The following is a 24,267-nucleotide window of genomic DNA, read 5'->3' as shown; positions in this document are numbered from 1 at the left end:
CCGCCTGTGTAGCCATAACCTTGTGTGTCTCGCTCTGTCTAAATACTTTATGATCTGAATCTCCTTGTATGCTATGATCTCCCTTTACTGCTTGCAAAACAAAATTTCTCACTGTACTTAGGTACACATGACAACAGTAAATCAAATCAAAAGTATTTAAGACAGTACCAGATTAAAGGTGGAGACTTATAAATCTGCTGAAAACACAAGAAAAGGAAAGCTTCAAATCTGTGAAAGATGGCCAAGAAATTGGATGAAAGAAGAGTTGACTCTAATTTATCAAGGTGTTGCAGTGGAGAATACACAGGGAAACGATCTTCCCCCACAATTTTGTTTCATTCAAAAATGATGCAATGGCTGGATATTTTCCTTTTAACTATCGAGGGAAGGTTGCTGTCTAGGAATACATACAGTTCTCACTAATGAGAGAGCAGACAATGGTGACTTTACTTATTCACAAAAGTATTAGTAAGTGCACCACACAGCAATCATCTTAAACTAGTTTTAAATATAATTCTCAGCTCACTGCAGCCAATCAGAATTAACTTGCCAAACAAGCAGCACTTTGTTCTCATGCTGGATAAATAATTTGAAATTTGGAATTCTTGTGTCTGTCCTAATGAGTGTAGAATGAAATGTCTCTGTTGTTTCAGCAAATTAAGGAGCAGGACTGGAGAAATTAATGGCATTAAAAACTGCTCTATCCCTTTAACCTAACAGCCTGCACCCTTATGACATGGTCTTCAAAGGTAGTGGATGAGTTAGTTTTGATCTTCCAGCACGTCTTAGAATCTAGAATAATCCCTGTGATAGGTCCAGATCACAAATTTAACCCTGTTAAAGGAGGAAGACAGCAAAACAGGGAACTCATGGCAATCAGTAAGAGACAAGATGTTACACCTACCACTGGGAACATGGATAAAAGGCACTTGGAAAATTAAAATATAATAGGACAGAGTGAACTGAAATTCATGAAGGGGAAACTACCTTTGACAAGTTCGTTCAGGATTGGGGCTGTCTGGATAACTAGCAAGATAGATCAGGGAGGACCGGTGGATGTGGTATCTTTGGATTTTCAAAAAGCATTTAATAAGGTGCTCCACAATAAGCAATTGCAGAGAGTTAGTTTCATGGACTTGGATTGAATACACTACCATAGATTGAGAATAATGGGAGAAAGCAGAGGGCAGAACTATCCAAGGTCGTTTCTATTTGACCGGCTGTAAATAGTGGAGGAGACAAGAATGTAAGATGATAGAGGGGGTATATATAAAGTTGCCACAGTCTTACCAGACCATAAGGCTGCTCTGTCATCAGACAGAGACAACTGGCGGTGGTTTAACCTGAGGGTCACCATGCCTCACACAAGGGGAGAGTTTGAGAAGGAAAGACTATCACAGCAACCTCAATCAGTGCAGGAATTGAACCCATGCTGTTGGTGTCCCTCTGTATTGCAAATCAGGCATCTAGCCAACTGAACTAGCCAACATCCAAGTGAATATATACTGAAGTATATTGACAGAGAGTGTATTACAAAGGAGAAAGTGAGGACTACAAATTCTGGAGATCAGAGTCGAAAGTGTGGTGCTGGAAAAGCACAGCCGGTCAGGCAGCATCCAAGGAGCAGGAGAGTCAATGTTTCGGGCAAAAGCCCTTCATCAGGAATTAGGCTTGTGGGCCAAGGGTGCTGAGGGATAAATGAGAGGGGGGTGTGGATGGGGGGAAGGAAGCTGAAAATGCGATAGGTAGATGAAGGTGGGGGGTGAAAGTGATAGGTCAGAGAGGAGGGTGGAGCGGATAGATGGGAAAGGTGGTGGACAGGTCAAGAGGGCAGTGCTGAGTTGGAGGCTTGGGACTGGGATAATGTGGGGGCTGGGGAAATGATGAGGCATGTGGGAGGAGAAATTGCGGTCTTTGAATAAGTAGGCCAACTGGGATTTTCTATGGCAGAAAATACTGTATGTCCAAATCCTTCTGCAGCCTCCCCGCTTCCTCAGTGTTACCTGTCCCTCTACCATACCTTTGTATCATCTGCAAGCTTAGCCAGAATGCCCTCAGTTCCTTCATCGAGATCATTAATGTATGAAGTGAAAAGTTGTGGTCCCAACACCGAATCTTGCGGAACACCACTTGTCACCAGCTGCCATCCTGAGAAGGACTCTTTTATCCCCACTCTCTGCTTTCAGCCAGACTGCCAAGCTTCTATCCATGCTAGCACCTTGCCTCTGACACCATAGACCCTCATCTTACTCAGTAGCCTCCTGTCTGTCAAAGGCCTTCTTGAAGTCCAGATAGTTAACATCCATTGGCTCTGCTTGGTCAAACCTGCTCATTACTTCCTCAAAGAGTTCTAGCAGATTTATCAGGCATGGCCTCCCCTTGATTAAACCATGCTCACTTTGCCCTATTTTACCGTACATTTCCAAGTATTCAGAAATCTCATCCTTCACAATAGATTCCAGGATCATACCCATGACCGAGGTTAAGCTAATCGGTCTATAATTTTCCATCCTTTGCCTTACTCCCTTTTTAAACAGGGGTATCATGTTAGCGATTTTCCAGTCCTGTGGGACCTTCCCTGATTCTAGCGATTCCTGAGAGATCACCACTTACACCGCCTCTGTCTCTTCAGTTATCTCCCTTAGAACTTTGGGGTGTAGTCCATCTGGTCCAGGTGATTTATCCACCATTCAGTTTTTCTAGCACCTTCTTCTTGAAGATGGCCACCACACTCAGCTCTGGCCCCTGTAACTCTTGAATTTTTGGGATATTACTGGTGTCTTCCACCATGAAGACTGACACAAAGTAATTATTCAGTTTCTCAGCCATTTCCTTGTTCCCCACTACTACCTCTCCAGCTTCATTTTCCAGGCGCCCAATGTCCACACTTGCCTCTCTTTTGCTCTTTATTTATCTCAAGAAACTCTTACAGTCTGCCTTTATATTACTGGCTAGCTTACCTTCATATTTAATCTTCTCCCTCCTTATTTCTTCGTTTGTTGCCCACTGTTGGTGTTTGTAAGCTTCCCAATCCTCTGGTTTTCCACTGCCCTTGGCCACATTACATGCTTACTCTTTTACATTTATGCTACCCCTGACTTCCCCAGCCAGCCATGGTTGCCTCATCCTCCCTGTACCTTGCTCCTTTCTCTAGTTGCATTAACCTCCAAGGTGAGCTCTTAAACATCATAACATTCAAGGCCATGAGCCAAGTGCGACAGATGTAGGTAGTAGTCTACTTTGATAGGACAGACTTGATGGGTCAAATGGTGTCTTCTATCCTGTATGATTCGATAATCTCAACCCTCATCCAATTCTGATCCCTCGCACACTACTGATTTTCTTTGCCCAATTCTTGCCTACATCTGCCGAGGCCCTAGTCTCTGGCATGCCCTCTCGAAATCTCTGCAGCCTTTTGCATCTCTCTCTGTTCTCCTTCCAATCTACCTCTCACCGGTCTTCATATCTCCTCCCGTAGTTCGGAGTCAAGGTTTTTTTTCTGCTAACATCCCGAGGAAAAGCCTTGGGACATATGACGATGTTAATGGCGCTACATAAATACAGCTTCCTCTTGTTGGCATCACTGTGTGTGCAGCTATAAATTTTCTTTGTGGAGAAAGTTTACTTAAAAATAAACGAGAAAGCATGCCTCATTGCAGGCGCAGTTCAAACCTCCCTAAATGGCCAATAAAAGCAGAACTTAAATGTTCTAGATCATTCCAAGAATCCAATCTACCATAATTCACAAGCACCCAGTAAATGGCTTGATCACTGTAACATGGTGGATACAGGGAGGTGGTGGAGAGGGGGAGGTTTAACTTCTCTGTGTTACTATAATTCTGTCACTGGGAGGTCATTACATATACGTGTTAGTTTTGGCTCAGTGGGTAATACTCTCACCTCTGAGACTAATGCTCATAGGTACAAATCCTACCAACCCCCCAACCAAGTTAACACTCACGATTGACACTCTAGCTGTGTTGCCCATGTGGGAACATTCAGGGGCACTACAGCAGAGATGGCTTGCCAAAACACTACTTAGATTCCACACATTGATTGACAAAAGAGAGATTAGGCAAATGATGACTGTATTCCTGAGAATTTAAAGCTTGATCGACGCTTTCAACATAGTTGGAGTGATCAGTGGAGGGGAAAAAGCCCATTGTGGACTGGAAAAAACAATTTCAAAATGCAAGCTGATAAATATAGGAGTGACATTCCAAATCAATACTACACACAAGAAGAAAGTTGGAATCCTCTTCCACAAACAGCAATTGTTTTCAAAGTGTTCGTTTTTGACTGATTGATAGACACTTTACAAACCAAAGGTAAGAAGGGTTGTGGGCATAGTTAGATCATAGGTCAGTCATGACTTTATTGAATGGCAGAGCAAGCCTTGAGGGGATGGATGAGGGGTCTTTTCCTGTTCCTTATCACAAGGCGAGTGACCAGTGCTGGATGGTTTCCCACCACACAATGTTTGAGCTGGAGTAGGAGCTCCTCCAGCCTGTAGGTGGTGCCACTGAGCATCAGCAGGGATGGGAGTGTCAGGAGAGAATGGGTGAGATGCCCAGAGCCACACCAACCTTATAGAGGTTTATAAAATCGTGAGGGGCATGGATAGGATAAATAGACAAAGTCTTTTCCCTGGGTGGGGGAGTCCAGAACTAGAGGGCATCGGTTTAGGGTGAGATATAAAAGAGACCTAAGAGGCAACTTTTTCATGCAGATGTGCGTGTATGGAGTGAACTGCCAGAGGAAGTGGTGGAGTCTGGTACAATTGCAACATTTAAAAGGCATTTGTATGGGCACATGAATAGAACCTAGAACATAGAACATAGAACAGTACAGCACAGAACAGGCCCTTCAGCCCACGATGTTGTGCTGACCACTGATCCTCATGTATGCACCCTCAAAGTTTTGTGACCATATGCATGTCCAGCAGTCTCTTAAATGTCCCCAGTGACCTTGCTTCCACAACTGCTGCTGGCAACGCATTCCATGCTCTCACAACTCTCTGTGTAAAGAACCCGCCTCTGACATCCCCTCTATACTTTCCTCCAACCAGCTTAAAACTATGACCCCTCGTGTTAGCCATTTCTGCCCTGGGAAATAGTCTCTGGCTATCGACTCTATCTATGCCTTTCATTATCTGTATTCCTCAATTAGGTCCCTCTCCTCCTCCTTTTCTCCAATGAAAAAAGTCCGAGCTCAGTCAACCTCTCTTCATAAGATAAGCCCTCCAGTCCAGGCAGCATCCTGGTAAACCTCCTCTGAATCCTGTCCAAAGCATCCACATCTTTCCTATAATAGGGCGACCAGAACTGGACGCAGTATTCCAAGTGCGGTCTAACCAAAGTTTTAGAGAGCTGCAACAAGATCTCACGACTCTTAAACTCAATCCCCCTGTTAATGAAAGTCAAAACACCATATGCTTTCTTAACAACCCTGTCCACTTGGGTGGCCATTTTAAGGGATCTATGTACCTGCACACCAAGATCCCTCTGTTCCTCCACACTGCCAAGAATCCTATCCTTAATCCTGTACTCAGCTTTCAAATTCGACCTTCCAAGATGCATCACCTTCCATTTATCCAGGTTGAACTCCATCTGCCACCTCTCAGCCCATCTCTGCATCCTGTCAATGTCCCGCTGCAGCCTACAACAGCCCTCTATACTTTCAACGACACCTCCAACCTTTGTATCGTCTGCAAACTTGCTGACACATCCTTCAATCCCCTCATCCAAGTCATTAATAAAAATTACAAACAGTAGAGGCCCAAGGACAGAGCCCTGTGGAACACCACTCACCACAGACTTCCAGGCAGAATATTTTCCTTCTACTACCACTCGCTGTCTTCTGTTGGCCAGCCAATTCTGTATCCAGACAGCTATGTTCCCCTGAATCCCATTCCTCCTGACCTTCTGAATGAGCCTACCATGGGGAACCTTATCAAATGCCTTGCTGAAGTCCACATACACTACATCCACAGCTCGACCCTCATCAACTTTTCTAGTCACATCCTCAAAGAACTCGATAAGGTTTGTGAGGCATGACCTGCCCCTCACAAAGCCTTGTTGACTGCATTTAATCAAGCCATGGTCTTCCAGATGGTCATAAATCCTATCCCTCAGAATCATTTCTAACACCTTGCAGACGACAGACGTGAGACTGACTGGTCTGTAATTGCCGGGAATTTCCCTATTTCCTCTCTCGAAGAGAGGAATTACATTTGCCTCTCTCCAGTCCTCAGGTAGGACTCCAGTGGAGAGCGAGGATGCAAAGATCTTCGCAAGTGGCGAAGCAATTGCATTTCTCGTTTCCCAAAGCAGCCGAGGACAAATCTGGTCTGGGCCTGGCAACTTGTCAATCTTAATGTTTGACAAAATTTTCAGCACATCAGCTTCCTCTATCTCTATCCATTTCAGCATGCACACCTGCTCTTCAAAGGTTTCATTCACTACAAAGTTAATTTCTTTCGTAAAGACAGAAGCAAAAAACTCATTTAGGGCTTCCCCTACTTCCTCAGACTCCACACACAAATTCCCTACGCTATCCCTGATCGGGCCTACTCTTTCTTTGACCATTCTCTTATTCCTCACATAAGTGTAAAATGCCTTTGTGTTCTCCCTAATCCATTTTGCCAAACCTTTCTCGTGCCCCACCTGGCTCTCCTCAGACCATTTTTGAGCTCCTTCCTCGCCTGCCCGTAATCCTGTAGAGCTGAGCTTGACCCTAGCTTCCTCCACCTTATGTAAACTACCTTCTTCCTTTTGACGAGAAGCTCCACCGCTCTCGTCATCCAAGATTCCTTTATCTTACCCCTTCTTACCTGTCTCAGAGGGACATATTTATTCATCACTTGCAACAACTGTTCCTTAAACAGTCTCCACATGTCTATAGTGCCTTTACCATGGAACAATTGCTCCCAATCCATGCTTCCTAATTCATGTCTAATCGCATCATAGTTTCCTCATCCCCATTAAATATCCTCCCATTTTGCCAAATCCTCTCCTTCTCCATAGCTATGTAGAATGTGAGGCAGTTGTGATCACTATCACCAAAATGCTCTCCCACCACAAGATCTGATACCTGCCCCGGCTCATTGCCGAGCACCAAGTCTAGAATGGCCTCTCCCCTCGTCGGCCTGTCAACATACTGAGTTAGGAAACCTTCCTGAACACACCCTACAAAAACAGCTCCATTCAAATCTTCTGCTCGAATAGGAAGGGTTTGGAGGGATATGGGCCGGGTGCTGGCAGGTGGGACTAGATTGGGTTGGGATATCTGGTCGGCATGGACGGGTTGGACCGAAGGGTCTGTTTCCATGCTGTACGTCTCTATGACTCTAAATAAATGCAATCCTTTCATTCTTCCTTGCAGACTAAAAGCTTGTGAGATAATCACATTTTTAATCAGTAAGGGGGAAAAAAGCAGGAAAGCGGGTTGAGGATTATCAGAACGAGCCATGATCTCGTTGAAAAGCAGAGTCGGCTAAATAGGCTGAATGGCCTTACGTCTGCTCCTAAGCCTTATGGTTCAAATCTCTTATCAAGATTTGACACAGCATCTTCTAGGCTTAACTCCTGTTCCAACTGGTTCCCATATTCTTTGTTGCCATGGAGAATTTATTTCAATCCCGCAGTTATCAGAAAAGCACACTGAGCTATACAATTGTTCCATTCCAAGCCTGATCTCCAGTATCTAAAGATCTTCACTTTAATCACTGGGAAAACTCCACATGTGGGTTCTTTTTTGGAAACGATGTTTTGGGGAGATGATGACCTCGTGGTATTATCACTGGGCTGTTAATCCAGAGAGGAGAAAGTGAGGTCTGCAGATGCTGGAGATCAAAGTTGAAACTTTATTGCTGGAACAGCACAGCAGGTTAGGCAGCATCCAGGGAACAGGAGATTCGACATTTCGGGCACAGGCCCTTCTTCAGGAAACTGTTAATCCAGAGACCCAAATAATATCCTGAGCACCTGAGTTCGAATTCTCTCATGGCAGATGGTGGAATTTGAATTCAACAAATATCTGGAAATATGAATCTAATGACGACTGTGAATTCATTGTCAATCTTTGGGGAAAAGCCCATCTGGTTCACTAATGTCCTTTACGGATGGAAACTGCCATCCTTACCTAGTCTGGCCTACATGAGACTCCAGACGCACAGCAATGTGGTTGACTCTTAACAGCCGTCTGGGTAATTAGGGATGGGCAATAAATGCTGTCCTAGTCCATGAATGAATAAGAAGTTAACCTGTGTTGTGTTTCCCTATTTTGATGCCCCATTTGGGGCGGCACGGTGGCACAGTGGTTAGCACTGCTGCCTCACAGCACCAGAGACCCGGGTTCAATTCCCGACTCAGGCAACTGTCTGTGTGGAGTTTGCACATTCTCCTTGTGTCTGTGTGGGTTTCCTCCGGGTGCTCCGGTTTCCTCCCACAGTCCAAAGATGTGCAGGTCTGATGAATTGGCCATGCCAAATTGCCCGTAGTGTTAGGTAGGTGGGTAAATGTCGGGGAATGGGTGGGTTGCGCTCAGGCGGGTCGGTGTGGACTTGTTGGGCTGAAGGGCCTGTTTCCATACTGTAAGTAATCTAATCTAATCTAATTATTTAGCGACTATTTAGCTGATTTCCTCTGTACCAGACACTGACCAGGAACATTCAATTTCACACCTACAATCACCTGCTCCCCCTCACCCCCACTACAACGGTCCCCAATGACCCCTCCCCACCCCTCCCCACCACCACCTCCCCTCACGGTCTGCATCACACTGTGGAATATTCTGCCGATGGCTTTGCAAAGTGAGCAATTGTTACCATAGCACCAAAGCTGCATTACCTAGACAACGTGTCCCTGCTACTGCTCCTCCCCAATCCCTTTATTTTGAAGGTTATTTAGCCAACAGAGAAATGCTATCATGTTTTTTTAAAGGAAAATTAAAACGGCCAGATAGAACGATTTGGCAACTGGGACTCAGTTCCACGCCTCCAATCCCCATAAGTTCCTATTTTGCTGTTGTGAGATTTTTTTCAGTCTGTGTTTCCCAATTTTGCTTTTGTCTGTGGGTTTGTGCTCCCCGAATCTGACATGGTCATGGCAAGCCCAGTTTGTATTCTTTCCCAGAGCCTCTTCATTCAGAAAATTCCAGATCTTATCGCTTTACCCTTCCTCACCTTGCTTGGCTCACCAAACAAAACTTCCTCGATGTTAAAATTATAATTCCAACAAAGCAAATAAGTGGCACCCACAAATAGGCACATGATCAATGGGAGCTCTATTGAGCCCGTTCTCCCCTCACAACAAAATCATGGCTGACCTTCCACCGCAAACTCCATCTTCCCTGAACTTTCCATTAATTCCTTGAATGTTCCAAAATCTATTGACTCTTTTCTTGAATGTGTTCAACTGAGCATACCCAGAGTTCTGGGATGGAGAAATTGGTCTCATGATCCCTCAGTGCAGTTATTTCCCCCAGCTCAGATCTGCCTCTTGTTCGGTATGTGTTCTAGACACACCAACAGAGGGCGCTACATTTTCCCAGCATGCACCCCGCCGAGCCCCTTAAGGACTCGTTTCATTTCAATTAGATTCCCTCTTATGGGCGGCACGGCGGCACAGTGGTTAGCACTGCTGCCTCACAGCGCCTGAGACCTGGGTTCAATTCCCGCCTCAGCCGACTGACTGTGTGGAGTTTGCACATTCTCCCCGTGTCTGCGTGGGTTTCCTCCGGGTGCTCCGGTTTCCACCCACAGTCCAAAGATGTGCAGGTCAGGTGAATTGGCCATGCTAAATTGCCCGTAGTGTTAGGTAAGGGGTAAAGGTAGGGGCATGGGTGGGTTGCGCTTCGGCGGGTCGATGTGGACTTGTTGGGCCGAAGGGCCTGTTTCCACGTTGTAATGTAATCTAATCTAAATCTAATCTAATCTCATTCTTCTGGTCCTCAAGGAATATAGGCCTCTTGCACTCAATCTCTGCTCACCCTCTTGTCGGAGACCGAAAGGGGTGGCCCTATAGAGGTTTATAAAATCATGAGAGGCACGGACAGGGTGAATAGCCAAGGTCTTTTTCCCAGGTTAGGGAATCCAAAACTAGAGGGCATTGGTTTAAGATGAGAGGGGAAAGATTTGAAAGGGACCTACGGAGTATCTTTATCATGCAGAGGGTGGCACAGGGATGCTAGAGGAAGTGGTTGAGGCTGGTACAATTACAACATTTAAAAGGCATTAGAACGGGTACATGAATAGGAAGGGTTTTGAGGGATATGGGCTAAGTGCTGGTAAATGGGACTAGATTAGGTTGGGATATCTGCTCGGCATGGACGAGTTAGACTGAAGGGTCTGATTCCATGCTGTACACCTCTATGACTCTATGGTTCTATGATTCTCAACCCAGAAGGTAAGTTATCTTTAGCAGGGTCTTTTAGGAAGGAGCTTAAGACCGACACAATAGATCTGTCCTTCTGAACACCATGAACAATTTCAGGGAAATACATTTACTCTTGTCAATGGGCTATTAATCCCAACCCGGGCTAATATTGTGGGAGATTTGGATCCCACTGGGCCAGATGGTGAAATGTAAATTTGATAAAATCTGAATTTTAACAAAAAGGTTAATCTAAAGCCTCACGTGTAACTCATGTTGTATCAGCATGGACAAGACAGGGTTGAATGTTCCCTCTCTGTGCTGTATTATTTCTATGTCTCTATGGTAACCATTAGGTTAAAAACAATGACTGCAGATGCTGGAAACCAGATTCTGGATTAGTGGTGCTGGAAAAGCACAGCAGTTCAGGCAGCATCCAAGGAGCAGTAAAATCGACGTTTCGGGCAAAAGCCCTTCATTAGGCAGGCAGAGTGCCTGAACGGTGGAGAGATAAATGAGAGGAGGGTGGGGGGTGGGGAGAAAGTAGCATAGAGTACAATAGGTGAGGGGGGGAGGGGATGAAGGTGATAGGCCAGGGGGGAGGGTGGAGTGGATAGGTGGAAAAGAAGATAGGCAGGCAGGACAAGTCATTGGGACAGTGCTGAGCTGGAAGTTTGGAACTGGGGTGAGGTGGGGGAACCATTGTCAAGGATGACATGGTGGCTCAGTGGATAGCACCGCTGCCTCATAGCGCTAGGGACCCGGGTTCAATTCCAGCCTTGGGTTAAATTCCTGCCCCGGGCGACTGTCTGTGTGGAGTTTACACATTCTCCCTGCGTCTGCATAGATTTCCTCCGGGTGCTCTGGCTCCCCCATCACCCCACACCCATGCTAAATTGCCCATAATGTTAGGTGCATTAGTCAGACATAGGGTAAATGTCGGAGAATGGGTCTGGGTGGGTTACCCTTCGGAGGGTCGGTGTGGACTTGTAGGCCCGAAGGGCCTGTTTCCACACTGTAGGGAATCTAACCTAATTGTCATAAAAATCTCATTCACTGGGGGAGGAAGTCTGTTGCCCTTGCCCAGTCTGGCTGACATGTGACTCCAGACCCACAGCAATTGGCTAAGGCAGCCAATGCTAGCCTTACCAGAGAAGCCTTCATTCCCTGTGGAAGAATCTACAGAAGCCCTTTGTGATGAACCCTTCACCTTGCTAATCGATTCATGCTCTCAACTCGAAAGAAACGCATGTTAAGAGAAGTCAGTCCTTACATTGTCTTCTGCGATTGGCTTGTCGACGGTCACTTGGGGGAGGAGGAGGGTGGTCGGGGAGATGGGGGGCCCTCCTACCACGGACACCACGCCGTTCTGGTCGACGGCACTGTGCAGCTTCCTGCGCCCTCCGTAGTGCCCGCTGACCGCCAGCACCGAGCGGTGGCTCCCGTGGCTCTGGTTGCTGTTGGTCCTGTACAACTGGGGGAGGCACAGGGAGCCCCTGGCGCTCTCGGCGTCATCGAAGACGCTGCCCTCGTCGTCCGAGAAGATGTTTTCCATGGCGGCGTCGGCGGAATGCGTCCGGAATCGGAAAATACTGCTGCGCCTGAGCGGGTGGCGGTTCGAGAGGATGGGAGTCATGAGAGGCTGTGGGGGAAGAGGTCACACTGTTCAGTCTCCACAGGCGGGCGACGGCACGCTCAACAGATAAATAGGGAATGTTAGTTATCCACACGGACATGGGAAGATTGGGATGAGGAGCTCCGGTAGGCCATTCAGTCCCTCCAACCTGCTCTCCCAGGGAGTAAATTCATGGCTGGTCAGAGTGTGGCCTCCACTCCACTTCCCTGCCTGCCTCATTCCTCCCTCCTTCTCCCACACCTCACACTTGTGTGACGAGACTATGCCCGTTAGGAGATGTGTTCAGTAGTTACTCTTGAAACTGTGAAGAAGGTGAAGAAGGCGTTTGGTGCACTTACCTTTATTGGTCAGTGCATTGAGTATAGGGGTTGGGAGGAGAAAGTGAGGACTGCAGACACTGGAGATCAGAGTCAAGAGTGTGGTGCTGGCAGCATCCGAGAAACAGGAGGATCGACATTTCGGGCGTAAGCCCTTCATCAGGAATGAGACTTCTGGGTTGGGAGGTCATGTTGCGGCTGTACAGGACATTGGCTCGACTGCTTTTGGAATACTGTGTTCAACTCTGGTCTCCCTGCTAGAAGCAAGATGTCATGAAGCTTGAAAGGGTTCAGAAAAGATTTACAGGATGTTGCCAGGGTTGGAGGATTTGAGCTACAGGGAGAGGCTGAACAGGCTGGGGCTGTTTTCCCTGGAGTGTTGGAGGTTAAGGGGTGACCTTGTAGAGGTTGATAAAATCATGAGAGGCATGGATAGGGTAAATAGACAAGGACCTTTCCCCAGACTAGGGGAGTCCAGAACTAGTGGACACAGGTTTAAGGTGAAAGGGGAAAGATTTAAAAGGGACCTAAGGGGTAACGTTTTCACACAGAGGGTGGTACGTGTATGGAATGAGCTGCCAGAGGAAGTAGTGGAGGCTGGTACAATTACAACATTTAAATGGCATCAGGATGGGTATATGAACAGGAAGGACATGGGCTAGATGCTGGCAAATGGGACTAGAGTAGATTGGGATATCTGGTCGGCATGGACAAGTTGGACCAAAGAGTCTGTTTCCATGCTGTACATCTCTATGACTCTATGGCTCTAAATGCTGACTCAGTCAATGACACCTACATCCTGTAAGTTTAAAATCTGACCACCTCTTTGTGGGATTTATTCCTCTGTTTTACTGCATGAGGAACACATTTATGGCCGTATGTATTGCTGAGACTGTAGAATGCTCTGGTCAGACCGCCGATGGAATATTGTGAGCAGTTTTGGGCCATGTATCTAAAGAAGGATGCGTTGACATTGGGGGGGGGGTCCAGAAAAGATTCAGAAGAATGATCCTGGGGATGATGTGCTCGTTAATGAGGAGCGGTCGAAGACTGAGGGTCTGTACTCGATTGAGTTTCGAAAGGTGAAGGGAGATTTGAGTGAAACTTACAGAATTCCGAGTGGTCTGGACATGGAAAAGATGTTTCCACCATTAGGAAAGACTGAGAAGTGAAGGGATGATCCTTTAGAACTGAGATGAGGATGAACTTCTTCAGCCAGAGGGTGGTGACTGTGAAGCTCATTACCATAGAGGGCTGTGGATGCCAAGTCATTGAGTGCATTTAAGACAGAGATAGGTGGGTTCTTGATTAGTGAGGGGATCAAGGGTTACAGGGAGAATGCAGGAGAATGGAAAACCTATCAGCCATGATTGAAAAGCAGAGCAGATTTGATTGGCCAAATAGTCTAATCCTGCCCCTGTTTATTGTGGCCTCCACAAGGAATAACATGTAAAACGAGAACAGGGACAGAACTCCACAGTACGTGCAATCTTACCTTCCTCGGTAAGCCTTCTTCTGATGCTGACCTCAGTTCGTTTTCCTCATCTATTCCCTCGTGGAGTTTCCCCAGCTCTTTGTCATTCCTAGGCCTCATGCTTCTGTACCTTAAACTTAAATGCGATCTCTCGGAGGAACTTCTCGACAACGTCTCATTCCCTAGTCTGTTCAACTGCTGTGTAAATGGCAATAAGTCATTTGTTAGGAAGGGGTGTCATCTGAACTATAGGTTATAATTTTATTGGCTGGACACAAGTATATCGTGACCATTGGAAAAGAACACTTTTCAAGAGCTCGGCCATATGACCCAATTTTCAGGTGTAAAATACATTAGTTTTGAATATTATTGTGTGTGAGAAAGAGTGTGAGTGTGTGAGAGAGTGTGTGTGTGAGAAAGACAGTGTGTGTATGTGTGTTTGAGAGAGTGTATGATTGTGAATGTGTGTGTGTCCATGCATGTGAAAGTGTATGAGTGTGTGTGAGTGTGTGCGTGAGTGTGTGTGTGTGTGTGAGTGAGTGTGTATCTGTGTGCATGTGTGAATGTGTGTGTATATGTGTGTCTATCTGTGTGTGCATGTATGTAAGTGTGTGAGTGTGTGTGTTTGTGTATGCCCATGTGAGTGTGTGTCTGTGTGTCTGTTTGTGTGTGTTTGCCTGTGTGTGCGCATGTGTGTCATTGTGTGTGTGAGAGTGTGTGTGCATGTGTACGTGTATGTATGTGTGTGTGAGTTTGTGTGTGAGTATGTTTGTATGTGAGTGTGTGTGTGTGTGAGAGTATGTGTGTGTGTGAGAGAGGGAGAGAGAATGCCTGAGTGTGTTTGAGACAGAGAGGGAGAGAGTGTATATGTATGTGTGTATATATGTGAGAGAAAGAGAGTGTGTGTGTGAGAGAGAGAGTGTGTGTGTGTGAGAGAAAGGGAAAGAGAGAGTGTATGTGTGTGTGTTTGAGACAGAGAGAGAGTGTATATGTATGCGTATGTATATGTGTGAGAGAGAGAATGTGTGGGTGTGTGTGTACGTGTGAGAGTGTGTGAGAGAGTATGTGTGTGTGTGAGAAAGTGGGTGTGTATGTGTGTGTGAGAGAGAGAGAGACAGAGTGTGTGTGTGTACGTGTGAGAGAGTGTGTGTGAGAGAGAGTGTGCGCGTGTATACATGTGAGAGAGAGTGTGTTTGTGTGTGAGAGTGTATGTGTGTGTGTGTGTGAGAGAGAGAGAGTATATGTGTATGTGTATGTTAAACACTGAACGTTACGAAAATATTGCTACCATTTTAAATACAAATTTTGTTGTGGTCATTGGAAGAATCATCACATATTTCTGAAGAGCGTGTTCTATCTTGTGGCATGGATGTGTTTGTTGAGGAATAGGTGTCAGCCTCCATAAGGCAGCATGGAAGCACTGCTCAACTCCGGAAGTACAGAACACACCACACTGCTACACATCCAACTTCCACTTATTTCGGAATACTTTGACTATCTGTTTGTAAGTGTTACCTCAGCACTCCACCACTAATTCACTACCCCAGCACTCCATCACAAATTCACTACCCCAGCACTCCATCACTAATTCACTACCCCAGCACTCCATCACTAATTCACTACCTCAGGACTCCATCACTAATTCACTACCCCAGCACTCCATCACTAATTCACTACCCCAGCACTCCATCACTAATTCACTACCCCAGCACTCCATCTCTAATTCACTACCCCAGCACTCCACCACTAACTCACTACCTCAGCACTCCATCACTAATTCACTACCCCAGCACTCCATCACTAATTCACTACCCCAGCACTCCACCACTAATTCACTACCTCAGCACTCCATCACTAATTCACTACCTCAGCACTCCATCACTAATTCACTACCCCAGCACTCCACCACTCATTCACTACCTCAGCACTCCATCACTAATTCACTACCTCAGCACTCTACCACTAATTCACTACCTCAGCACTCCATCACTAATTCACTACCTCAGCACTCCACCACTAATTCACTACCCCAGCACTCCATCACGAATTCACTACCTCAGCACTCCATCACTAATTCACTACCCCAGCACTCCATCACTAATTCACTACCCCAGCACTCCATCACTAATTCACTACCCCAGCACTCCATCTCTAATTCACTACCCCAGCACTCCACCACTAACTCACTACCTCAGCACTCCATCACTAATTCACTACCCCAGCACTCCATCACTAATTCACTACCCCAGCACTCCACCACTAATTCACTACCTCAGCACTCCATCACTAATTCACTACCTCAGCACTCCATCACTAATTCACTACCCCAGCACTCCACCACTCATTCACTACCTCAGCACTCCATCACTAATTCACTACCTCAGCACTCCACCACTAATTCACTACCTCAGCACTCCATCACTAATTCACTACCTCAGCACTCCACCACTAATTCACTACCCCAGCACTCCATCACGAATTCACTACCTCAGCACTCCATCACTAATTCACGACCTCAGCACTCCATCACTAATTCACTACCTCAGCACTCCACCACTAATTCACTACCCCAGCACTCCACCCCTAATTCACTACCTCAGCACTCCATCACTAATTCACTATCTCAGCACTCCATCATTAATTCACTACCCCAGCACTCCATCACTAATTCACTACCCCAGCACTCCATCATTAATTCACTACCCCAGCACTCCACCACTAATTCACTACCCCAGCACTCCATCATTAATTCACTACCCAAGCACTCCATCACTAATTCACTACCCCAGCACTCCATCACTAATTCACTACCCCAGCACTCCATCATTAATTCACTACCAAAGCACTCCATCACTAATTCACTACCCCAGCACTCCATCACTAATTCACTACCCCAGCACTCCACCACTAATTCACTATCTCAGCACTCCATCACTAATTCACTACCCCAGCACTCCATCACTAATTCACTACCCCAGCACTCCACCACTAATTCACTACCCCAGCACTCCATCACTAATTCACTACCTCAGCACTCCACCACTAGTTCACTACCCCAGCACTCCACCACTAATTCACTACCCCAGCACTCCACCACTAATTCACTACCTCAGCACTCCACCACTAATTCACTACCCAAGCACTCCATCACTCATTCACTACCCCAGCACTCCATCACTAATTCACTACCTCAGCACTCCATCACTAATTCACTACCTCAGCACTCCATCACTAATTCACTACCCCAGCACTCCACCACTAATTCACTACCACAGCACTCCACCACTAATTCACAACCCAAGCACTCCACCACTAATTCACTACCTCAGCACTCCACCACTAATTCACTACCTCAGCACTCCATCACTAATTCACTACCCCAGCACTCCACCACTAATTCACTACCTCAGCACTCCACCACTAATTCACTACCTCAGCACTCCATCACTAATTCACTACCCCAGCACTCCACCACTAATTCACTACCTCAGCACTCCACCACTAATTCACTACCCAAACACTCCATCACTAATTCACTACCCCAGCACTCCATCATTAATTCACTACCCTAGCACTCCACCACTAATTCACTACCCCAGCACTCCATCACTAATTCACTACCCCAGCACTCCACCACTAATTCACTATCTCAGCACTCCATCATTAATTCACTACCTCAGCACTCCACCACTAATTCACTACCTCAGCACTCCATCATTAATTCAGTACCCCAGCACTCCATCACTAATTCACTACCCCAGCACTCCATCACTAATTCACTACCCCAGCACTCCACCACTAATTCACTATCTCAGCACTCCATCATTAATTCACTACCTCAGCACTCCACCACTAATTCACTACCCAAGCACTCCATCATTAATTCATTACCCCAGCACTCCACCACTAATTCACTATCTCAGCACTCCATCATTAATTCACTACCTCAGCACTCCACCACTAATTCACTACCTCAGCACTCCATCATTAATTCAGTACCCCAGCACTCCACCACTAATTCACTACCCCAGCACTCCATCACTAATTCACTACCCCAGCACTCCACCACTAATTCACTATCTCAGCACTCCATCATTAATTCACTACCTCAGCACTCCACCACTAATTCACTACCCAAGCACTCCATCATTAATTCATTACCCCAGCACTCCACCACTAATTCACTACCTCAGCACTCCATCATTAATTCAGTACCCCAGCACTCCATCACTAATTCACTACCTCAGCACTCCATCACTAACTCACTACCTCAGCACTCCACCACTCATTCACTACCCCAGCACTCCATCACTAATTCACTACCCCAGCACTCCATCACTCATTCACTACCCCAGCACTCCATCACTAATTCACTACCTCAGCACTCCATCATTAATTCACTACCCCAGCACTCCATCACTAATTCACTACCTCAGCACTCCATCACTAACTCACTACCCCAGCACTCCACCACTAATTCACTACCCCAGCACTCCATCACTAATTCACTACCTCAGCACTCCATCATTAATTCAGTACCCCAGCACTCCATCACTAATTCACTACCTCAGCACTCCATCACTAACTCACTACCTCAGCACTCCACCACTAATTCACTACCCCAGCACTCCATCACTAATTCACTACCTCAGCACTCCACCACTAATTCACTACCTCAGCACTCCATCACGAATTCACTACCTCAGCACTCCACCCCTAATTCACTATCTCAGCACTCCATCACTAATTCACTACCTCAGCACTCCACCCCTAATTCACTACCCCAGCACTCCACCCCTAATTCACTACCCCAGCGCTCCATCACTAATTCACTACCCCAGCACTCCATCACTAATTCACTACCCCAGCACTCCATCATTAATTCAATACCCCAGCACTCCATCACTAATTCACTACCTCAGCACTCCATCACTAAATCACTACCACAGCACTCCACCACTAATTCACTACCCCAGCACTCCATCACTAATTCACTATCTCAGCACTCCATCATTAATTCACTACCCCAGCACTCCATCTTTAATTCACTACCTCAGCACTCTATCACTAATTCACTACCCCAGCACTCCATCATTAATTCACTACCTCAGCACTCCACCACTAATTCACTACCCCAGCACTCCATCATTAATTCACTACCCCAGCACTCCATCATTAATTCACTACCCCAGCACTCCATCACTAATTCACTACCCCAGCACTCCATCATTAATTCACTACCCCAGCACTCCACCACTAATTCACTACCCCAGCACTCCATCACTAATTAACTACCCCAGCACTCCATCATTAATTCATTACCCCAGCACTCCATCATTAATTCATTACCCCAGCACTCCATCATTAATTCACTACCCCAGCACTCCATCACTAATTAACTACCCCAGCACTCCATCATTAATTCACTACCCCAGCACTCCACCACTAATTCACTACCCCAGCACTCCATCACTAATTAACTACCCCAGCACTCCATCATTAATTCACTACCCCAGCACTCCATCATTAATTCATTACCCCAGCACTCCATCATTAATTCACTACCCCAGCACTCCATCATTAATTCACTACCCCAGCACTCCACCATTAATTCACTACCCCAGCACTCCATCATTAATTCACTACCCCAGCACTCCATCATTAATTCACTACCCCAGCACTCCATCACTAATTCACTACCCCAGCACTCCACCATTAATTCACTACCCCAGCACTCCACCATTAATTCACTACCCCAGCACTCCATCATTAATTCACTACCCCAGCACTCCATCATTAATTCATTACCCCAGCACTCCATCATTAATTCACTACCCCAGCACTCCATCATTAATTCACTACCCCAGCACTCCACCATTAATTCACTACCCCAGCACTCCATCACTAATTCACTACCCCAGCACTCCACCACTAATTCACTACCCCAGCACTCCATCACTAATTCACTACCTCAGCACTCCATCACTAAATCACTACCCCAGCACTCCATCATTAATTCACTACCCCAGCACTCCACCACTAATTCACTACCCCAGCACTCCATCACTAATTCACTACCCCAGCACTGCACCACTGATTCACTACCCCAGCACTCCACCACTAATTCACTACCCCAGCACTCCATCACTAATTCACTACCCCAGCACTGCACCACTGATTCACTACCCCAGCACTCCACCACTAATTCACTACCCCAGCACTCCATCACTAATTCACTACCCCAGCACTGCACCACTGATTCACTACCCCAGCACTCCATCACTAATTCACTACCCCAGCACTCCATCACTAATTCACTACCCCAGCACTCCATCACTAATTCACTACCCCAGCACTGCACCACTGATTTACTACCCCAGCACTCCATCACTAATTCACTACCTCAGCACTCCACCACTAACTCACTACCCCAGCACTCCACCACTAACTTACTACCCCAGCACTCCATCACTAATTCACTACCCCAGCACTCCATCACTAATTCACTACCCCAGCACTCCACCACTAACTTACTACCCCAGCACTCCATCACTAATTCACTACCCCAGCACTCCACCACTAATTCACTACCTCAGTACTTCACCACTAACTCACTACCCCAGCACTCCATCACTAATTCACTACCTCAGTACTTCACCACTAATTCACTACCTCAGCACTCCATCACTAATTCACTACCACAGCACTCCATCACTAATTCACTACCTCAGTACTTCACCACTAACTTACTACCCCAGCACTCCATCACTAATTCACCACCTCAGCACTCCACCACTAATTCACTACCTCAGCACTCCACCACTAATTCACTACCCCAGCACTCCATCACTAATTCACTACCTCAGCACTCCATCACTAATTCACTACCTCAGCACTCCACCACTAACTTACTACCCCAGCACTCCATCACTAATTCACTACCCCAGCACTCCATCACTAATTCACTACCCCAACACTCCACCACTAACTCACTACCCCAGCACTCCATCACTAATTCACTACCTCTCGCTCTGGAGTTCCCTCCCTTGGGCCTTCATCTGTCTGCCTCTCTCCTGAAGAATCTAAATTTCTGGCCCAGGCTCCCAGTCACATCCATTCCGACCTGTGGCTTGATGTTGCACTTTGATAATGCCTCTGCGGTGATACCGGCTCTATTCAAATACGGTATGCTGTCAACCGAAAAGAGTACCTGTTCTGCCTGTTCCTGCTGTTTCCGGAGCTGCTCCATCGCCTGCTGGAATTCTTTCTCTTTCTGCACTTTCTCTGCAATGGTGGCCTGGTTTTGCTCATCGTAGGCCATGGCAACGACAGCCAGGATCAGGTTAATCAGGTAGAAGGACCCAAGGAAGATGACAAAGACAAAAAACAGCATGTAGGCCTTGCCGGCGGATCGCAGAATCTATGATTCCAGGGCAGAAAAGAAAGATGAATGAAATGTGGTGTTACTGCGGCTTTAAGCAGTGTATTTTGTCTTGGCTTTATTTTTGAAGTGCAGAGGTGCTAGGCAGTCTACCAGAGTCATGAGAATAAACAGTTAATGGCGCATTGGGGGTTTCTTTTATAAAGTTGGAACAATAGAAGCAGCCTGGATGGGTGAGGTCAAGCTCCCATAGGATCTTTAGTTTTAGCTTTCAGCACCTATTGCTGGGATCTGAGCAAGGTTGAAGCTGGGGTAATTCTTTACTGGCTCTTACCCTCTCTCAGAATTTTCTCTTGGTCTTTCTTTCCCTCCTGGGCTGCCGGAGTTGCATTTGAGACAATCTGTGTTCTGAATTTGACTTTTTGCCGAGGGTGTTGATGGTGTGTTACTATATTGCAACAGTTAACTAGTAATAGTTACCATATCAATTAGAATTCCTTCAGTTTGGAAACAGACCCTTCAGCCCAACAAGTGCACACCAACCCTTCAGAGAGTAGCCCACCCAGACCCATTCACTGGCATTTAACGCCTGACTAATGCACCCAACCAACTTATCCCTGAAAACTGTGGACAATTTAGCATGGCCAATCCACCTAACCTGCACATCTTTGGACTGTGGGAGGAAACCGGAGCACCCGGTAACCTACATAGTCAGTCGCCCGAGGCTGGAATCGAAACTGGGTCCCTGGCGCTGTGAGGCCGCAATGCTAACCACTGAGCCAGAACGCCACTCATTTCCGTTATGCTGTTAAGTTTCCCAATGGAGTTAGTTTATTCCAATTTCTTCTTTCCTTTTGTTGTATTTTAAGTATAGTGGATAAATAAAGTGTGTTTTGCTTTAAAATCCGGTAGCTTGACCTGTTGAATTGGATCTAGGATAGAACGCCTTACATTCACCTTTAGGTCTACAGTATCTTCTGAATAATTCGAAGGGGTCTGGTCTAGTCCATAACAGAGAGGTCACGGGAATGGGACAAGCGGGCAGCAACGCTACTAACCTGGTGGTAAAGATTCTCCCAGAAATCCTGGGTCATCAGACGGAAGAGCGAGAGAAAGGCCCAGCCGAAGTTATCAAAACTGGTGTAGTCATAATCTGGATTCCGTCCAGCTTTCAAACACGTATAACCCACAGGGCACTTCCTGCCAAAACCGAAAGGACACCCCAAAGTAAAATAAATTACACTCAGTTCAAATAAATTTCCAACTATTTCAGACAGAAGGTTGAGGGAGAGAGATAAGTAAAGGAGTGGATTCCTGTCCTGTTCTAGAGATAGGCTTGGCTGAAAAAGGTTTTGAGTCAATCTGTGAAGTTACTGTCAGCTCTGTAGCCACATGTCAGCGTTCTACTGAGCGGACCTTCCATCTCCCTGAGGCTGCTGTTCTATCACCTTACCATCGTGCAACAGGGGTTACTAAGAGATCTGGCCTCAAGTTGCATTAAGAGCCAAAAGTCCCACACCAGACTGTTATTTCTGACAGGGTCGACACAGTCAAAAATCAATCAGCCTTGCTGCGAGCAGGCCCATGTTAACAAAACACAAGGAATGGGGGTGGGGGGGTTAATCAAAATGGAGGATAGTGTTCTATGCTGCAGTGTTATGGTGAAAACCTACACAAACTGGAGGAACAGCATCGCAATGTCTGCTCCCAGCAAGGCCAATCCATTTTTCATTATTCACACCTATCAGTAGCACTTGTTTTGTGCCTATATCTCTCCTTAACCACCATTAGCACTCCATTTGTCCTCTTCTTCACCATGTGTTCCACTCGCTCCTTCCCCCTCTTTGTCAACAGTGTAAAATCACCATTTTCCTGAACTGTCAGTCCCAAAGAAGAGCCATATCGGGCTCAAAACGTCAAATTTGTTTCTCTCTCCACAGACATTGCTGGGATTCTCCAGCACTTCTTAAAAATTCTAGATCGCCATATCAGCGATAGATATATGCAAATTAGGAGGAGGTGTGGCCATGCATTCCCTCAGGTGGGTTCTATCCTTCAATAAGGTCATGGCTGATCTGGTCATTCAATACTTCTACATACTCACGATAACCTTGCACCCCCTTGTTTCTGGAGAACCTATCTGTCTTTGTCTTAAAAATATTCAGAGATTCTGCTTCCATTGTTGAGTCAGGAGAAAGTTCCACAGAACATTTGACCCACTGTGAGAAATTAAATTCTCTTCATCTCCTTATTCTTCAACTGTGACCACTCATTCTAAAATCCCCCACTAAAAGTAATATCTTTTCCTTGTGCTCTCACGACTCCTCAGGTTCTGATATGTTTCAGACAAGAGTCTAACCGTGAGGAGATTCACCAGCGTGTTGCCTGGGCAGGAGTGAGACAGCTATGAAGAAAGACTAGATAGGCTTGGGGCTGTTTTCCTCAGAGCAGGGAAGGCTGGAGGGTGAGCTGACTGAGGTATACTAAGGAGGTAGATCAGTGAGATAGGGAGAAGATGTTTCCCCTTAGTCCAGGGATTGATAACCAGTAGGCATAATTTTAAAATAAGGAGCATGAGGTTTAGAGGGGATTTGGGGAAATCTTCTTTCTCCCAGACAGTGATGGGCACTTGGATCTTTCTGACAAAAAATGTAGGAGAGGCTGGAACCCTCAAGACATTTGACAACTATTTAGCTGAATGAAATAACTCTACAGAGGTCAGTATCCCATCACTAACTCCCCCTTCATTTACACACGGAGAGTCCTTGACACTGATCCAGCTCCCTCAGAGCCAGCTCTCAGAGTGAGCAGAACCCCTGACACTCCTGTTTATATCTGTCAGCCAGGACTCCCTGACTGGACCAGGTTAACAGCCCCAATCAGGGAACCCGTATTCTATGAGGTCCATTTTGCTGACCTCGTTACAACGATGACAATGGACACTAGAAATTACAAACAAATTGCTGGGAAAAGCTCAGCAGGTCTGGCAGCATCAGTGGAGAGAAATCAGAGCTAATGTTTCAGGTCCAGTAACCCTTCTTCAGAAGCCAGAATTTTAAATGACATAGCATACAAGGTTAGGATCA

The 24,267-nt window shown here is 46.3% G+C and overlaps 1 protein-coding gene across 10 annotated transcripts in view; it reads right to left on the bottom strand.

Annotated features, from left to right (window-relative positions):
• Positions 1 to 24,267, bottom strand: part of scn5lab (sodium channel, voltage gated, type V-like, alpha b) — a 469,981-nt gene that overhangs the window by 249,603 nt on the left and 196,111 nt on the right. For all 10 annotated transcript variants that reach the window (XM_087987589.1, XM_087987592.1, XM_087987588.1 and 7 more), the window contains 4 exons: positions 22,240 to 22,381; positions 21,011 to 21,220; positions 13,822 to 13,998; positions 11,647 to 12,015 (listed from right to left, as the gene is read on the bottom strand). In XM_087987589.1, coding sequence (XP_087843715.1) covers positions 11,647 to 12,015; positions 13,822 to 13,998; positions 21,011 to 21,220; positions 22,240 to 22,381 — 898 coding nt within the window. The remainder of the gene's footprint in view (positions 1 to 11,646; positions 12,016 to 13,821; positions 13,999 to 21,010; positions 21,221 to 22,239; positions 22,382 to 24,267) is intronic.

This window comes from Chiloscyllium plagiosum, unplaced genomic scaffold (genome assembly GCF_037043375.1).
Source record: "Chiloscyllium plagiosum isolate Xiang-an unplaced genomic scaffold, Cpla_swu_hap1 HiC_scaffold_5, whole genome shotgun sequence".
Lineage (NCBI taxonomy): Eukaryota > Metazoa > Chordata > Chondrichthyes > Orectolobiformes > Hemiscylliidae > Chiloscyllium > Chiloscyllium plagiosum.
Note: the sequence above shows the minus strand (reverse complement) of the source record. Positions and strands in the feature narration are given on the sequence as shown.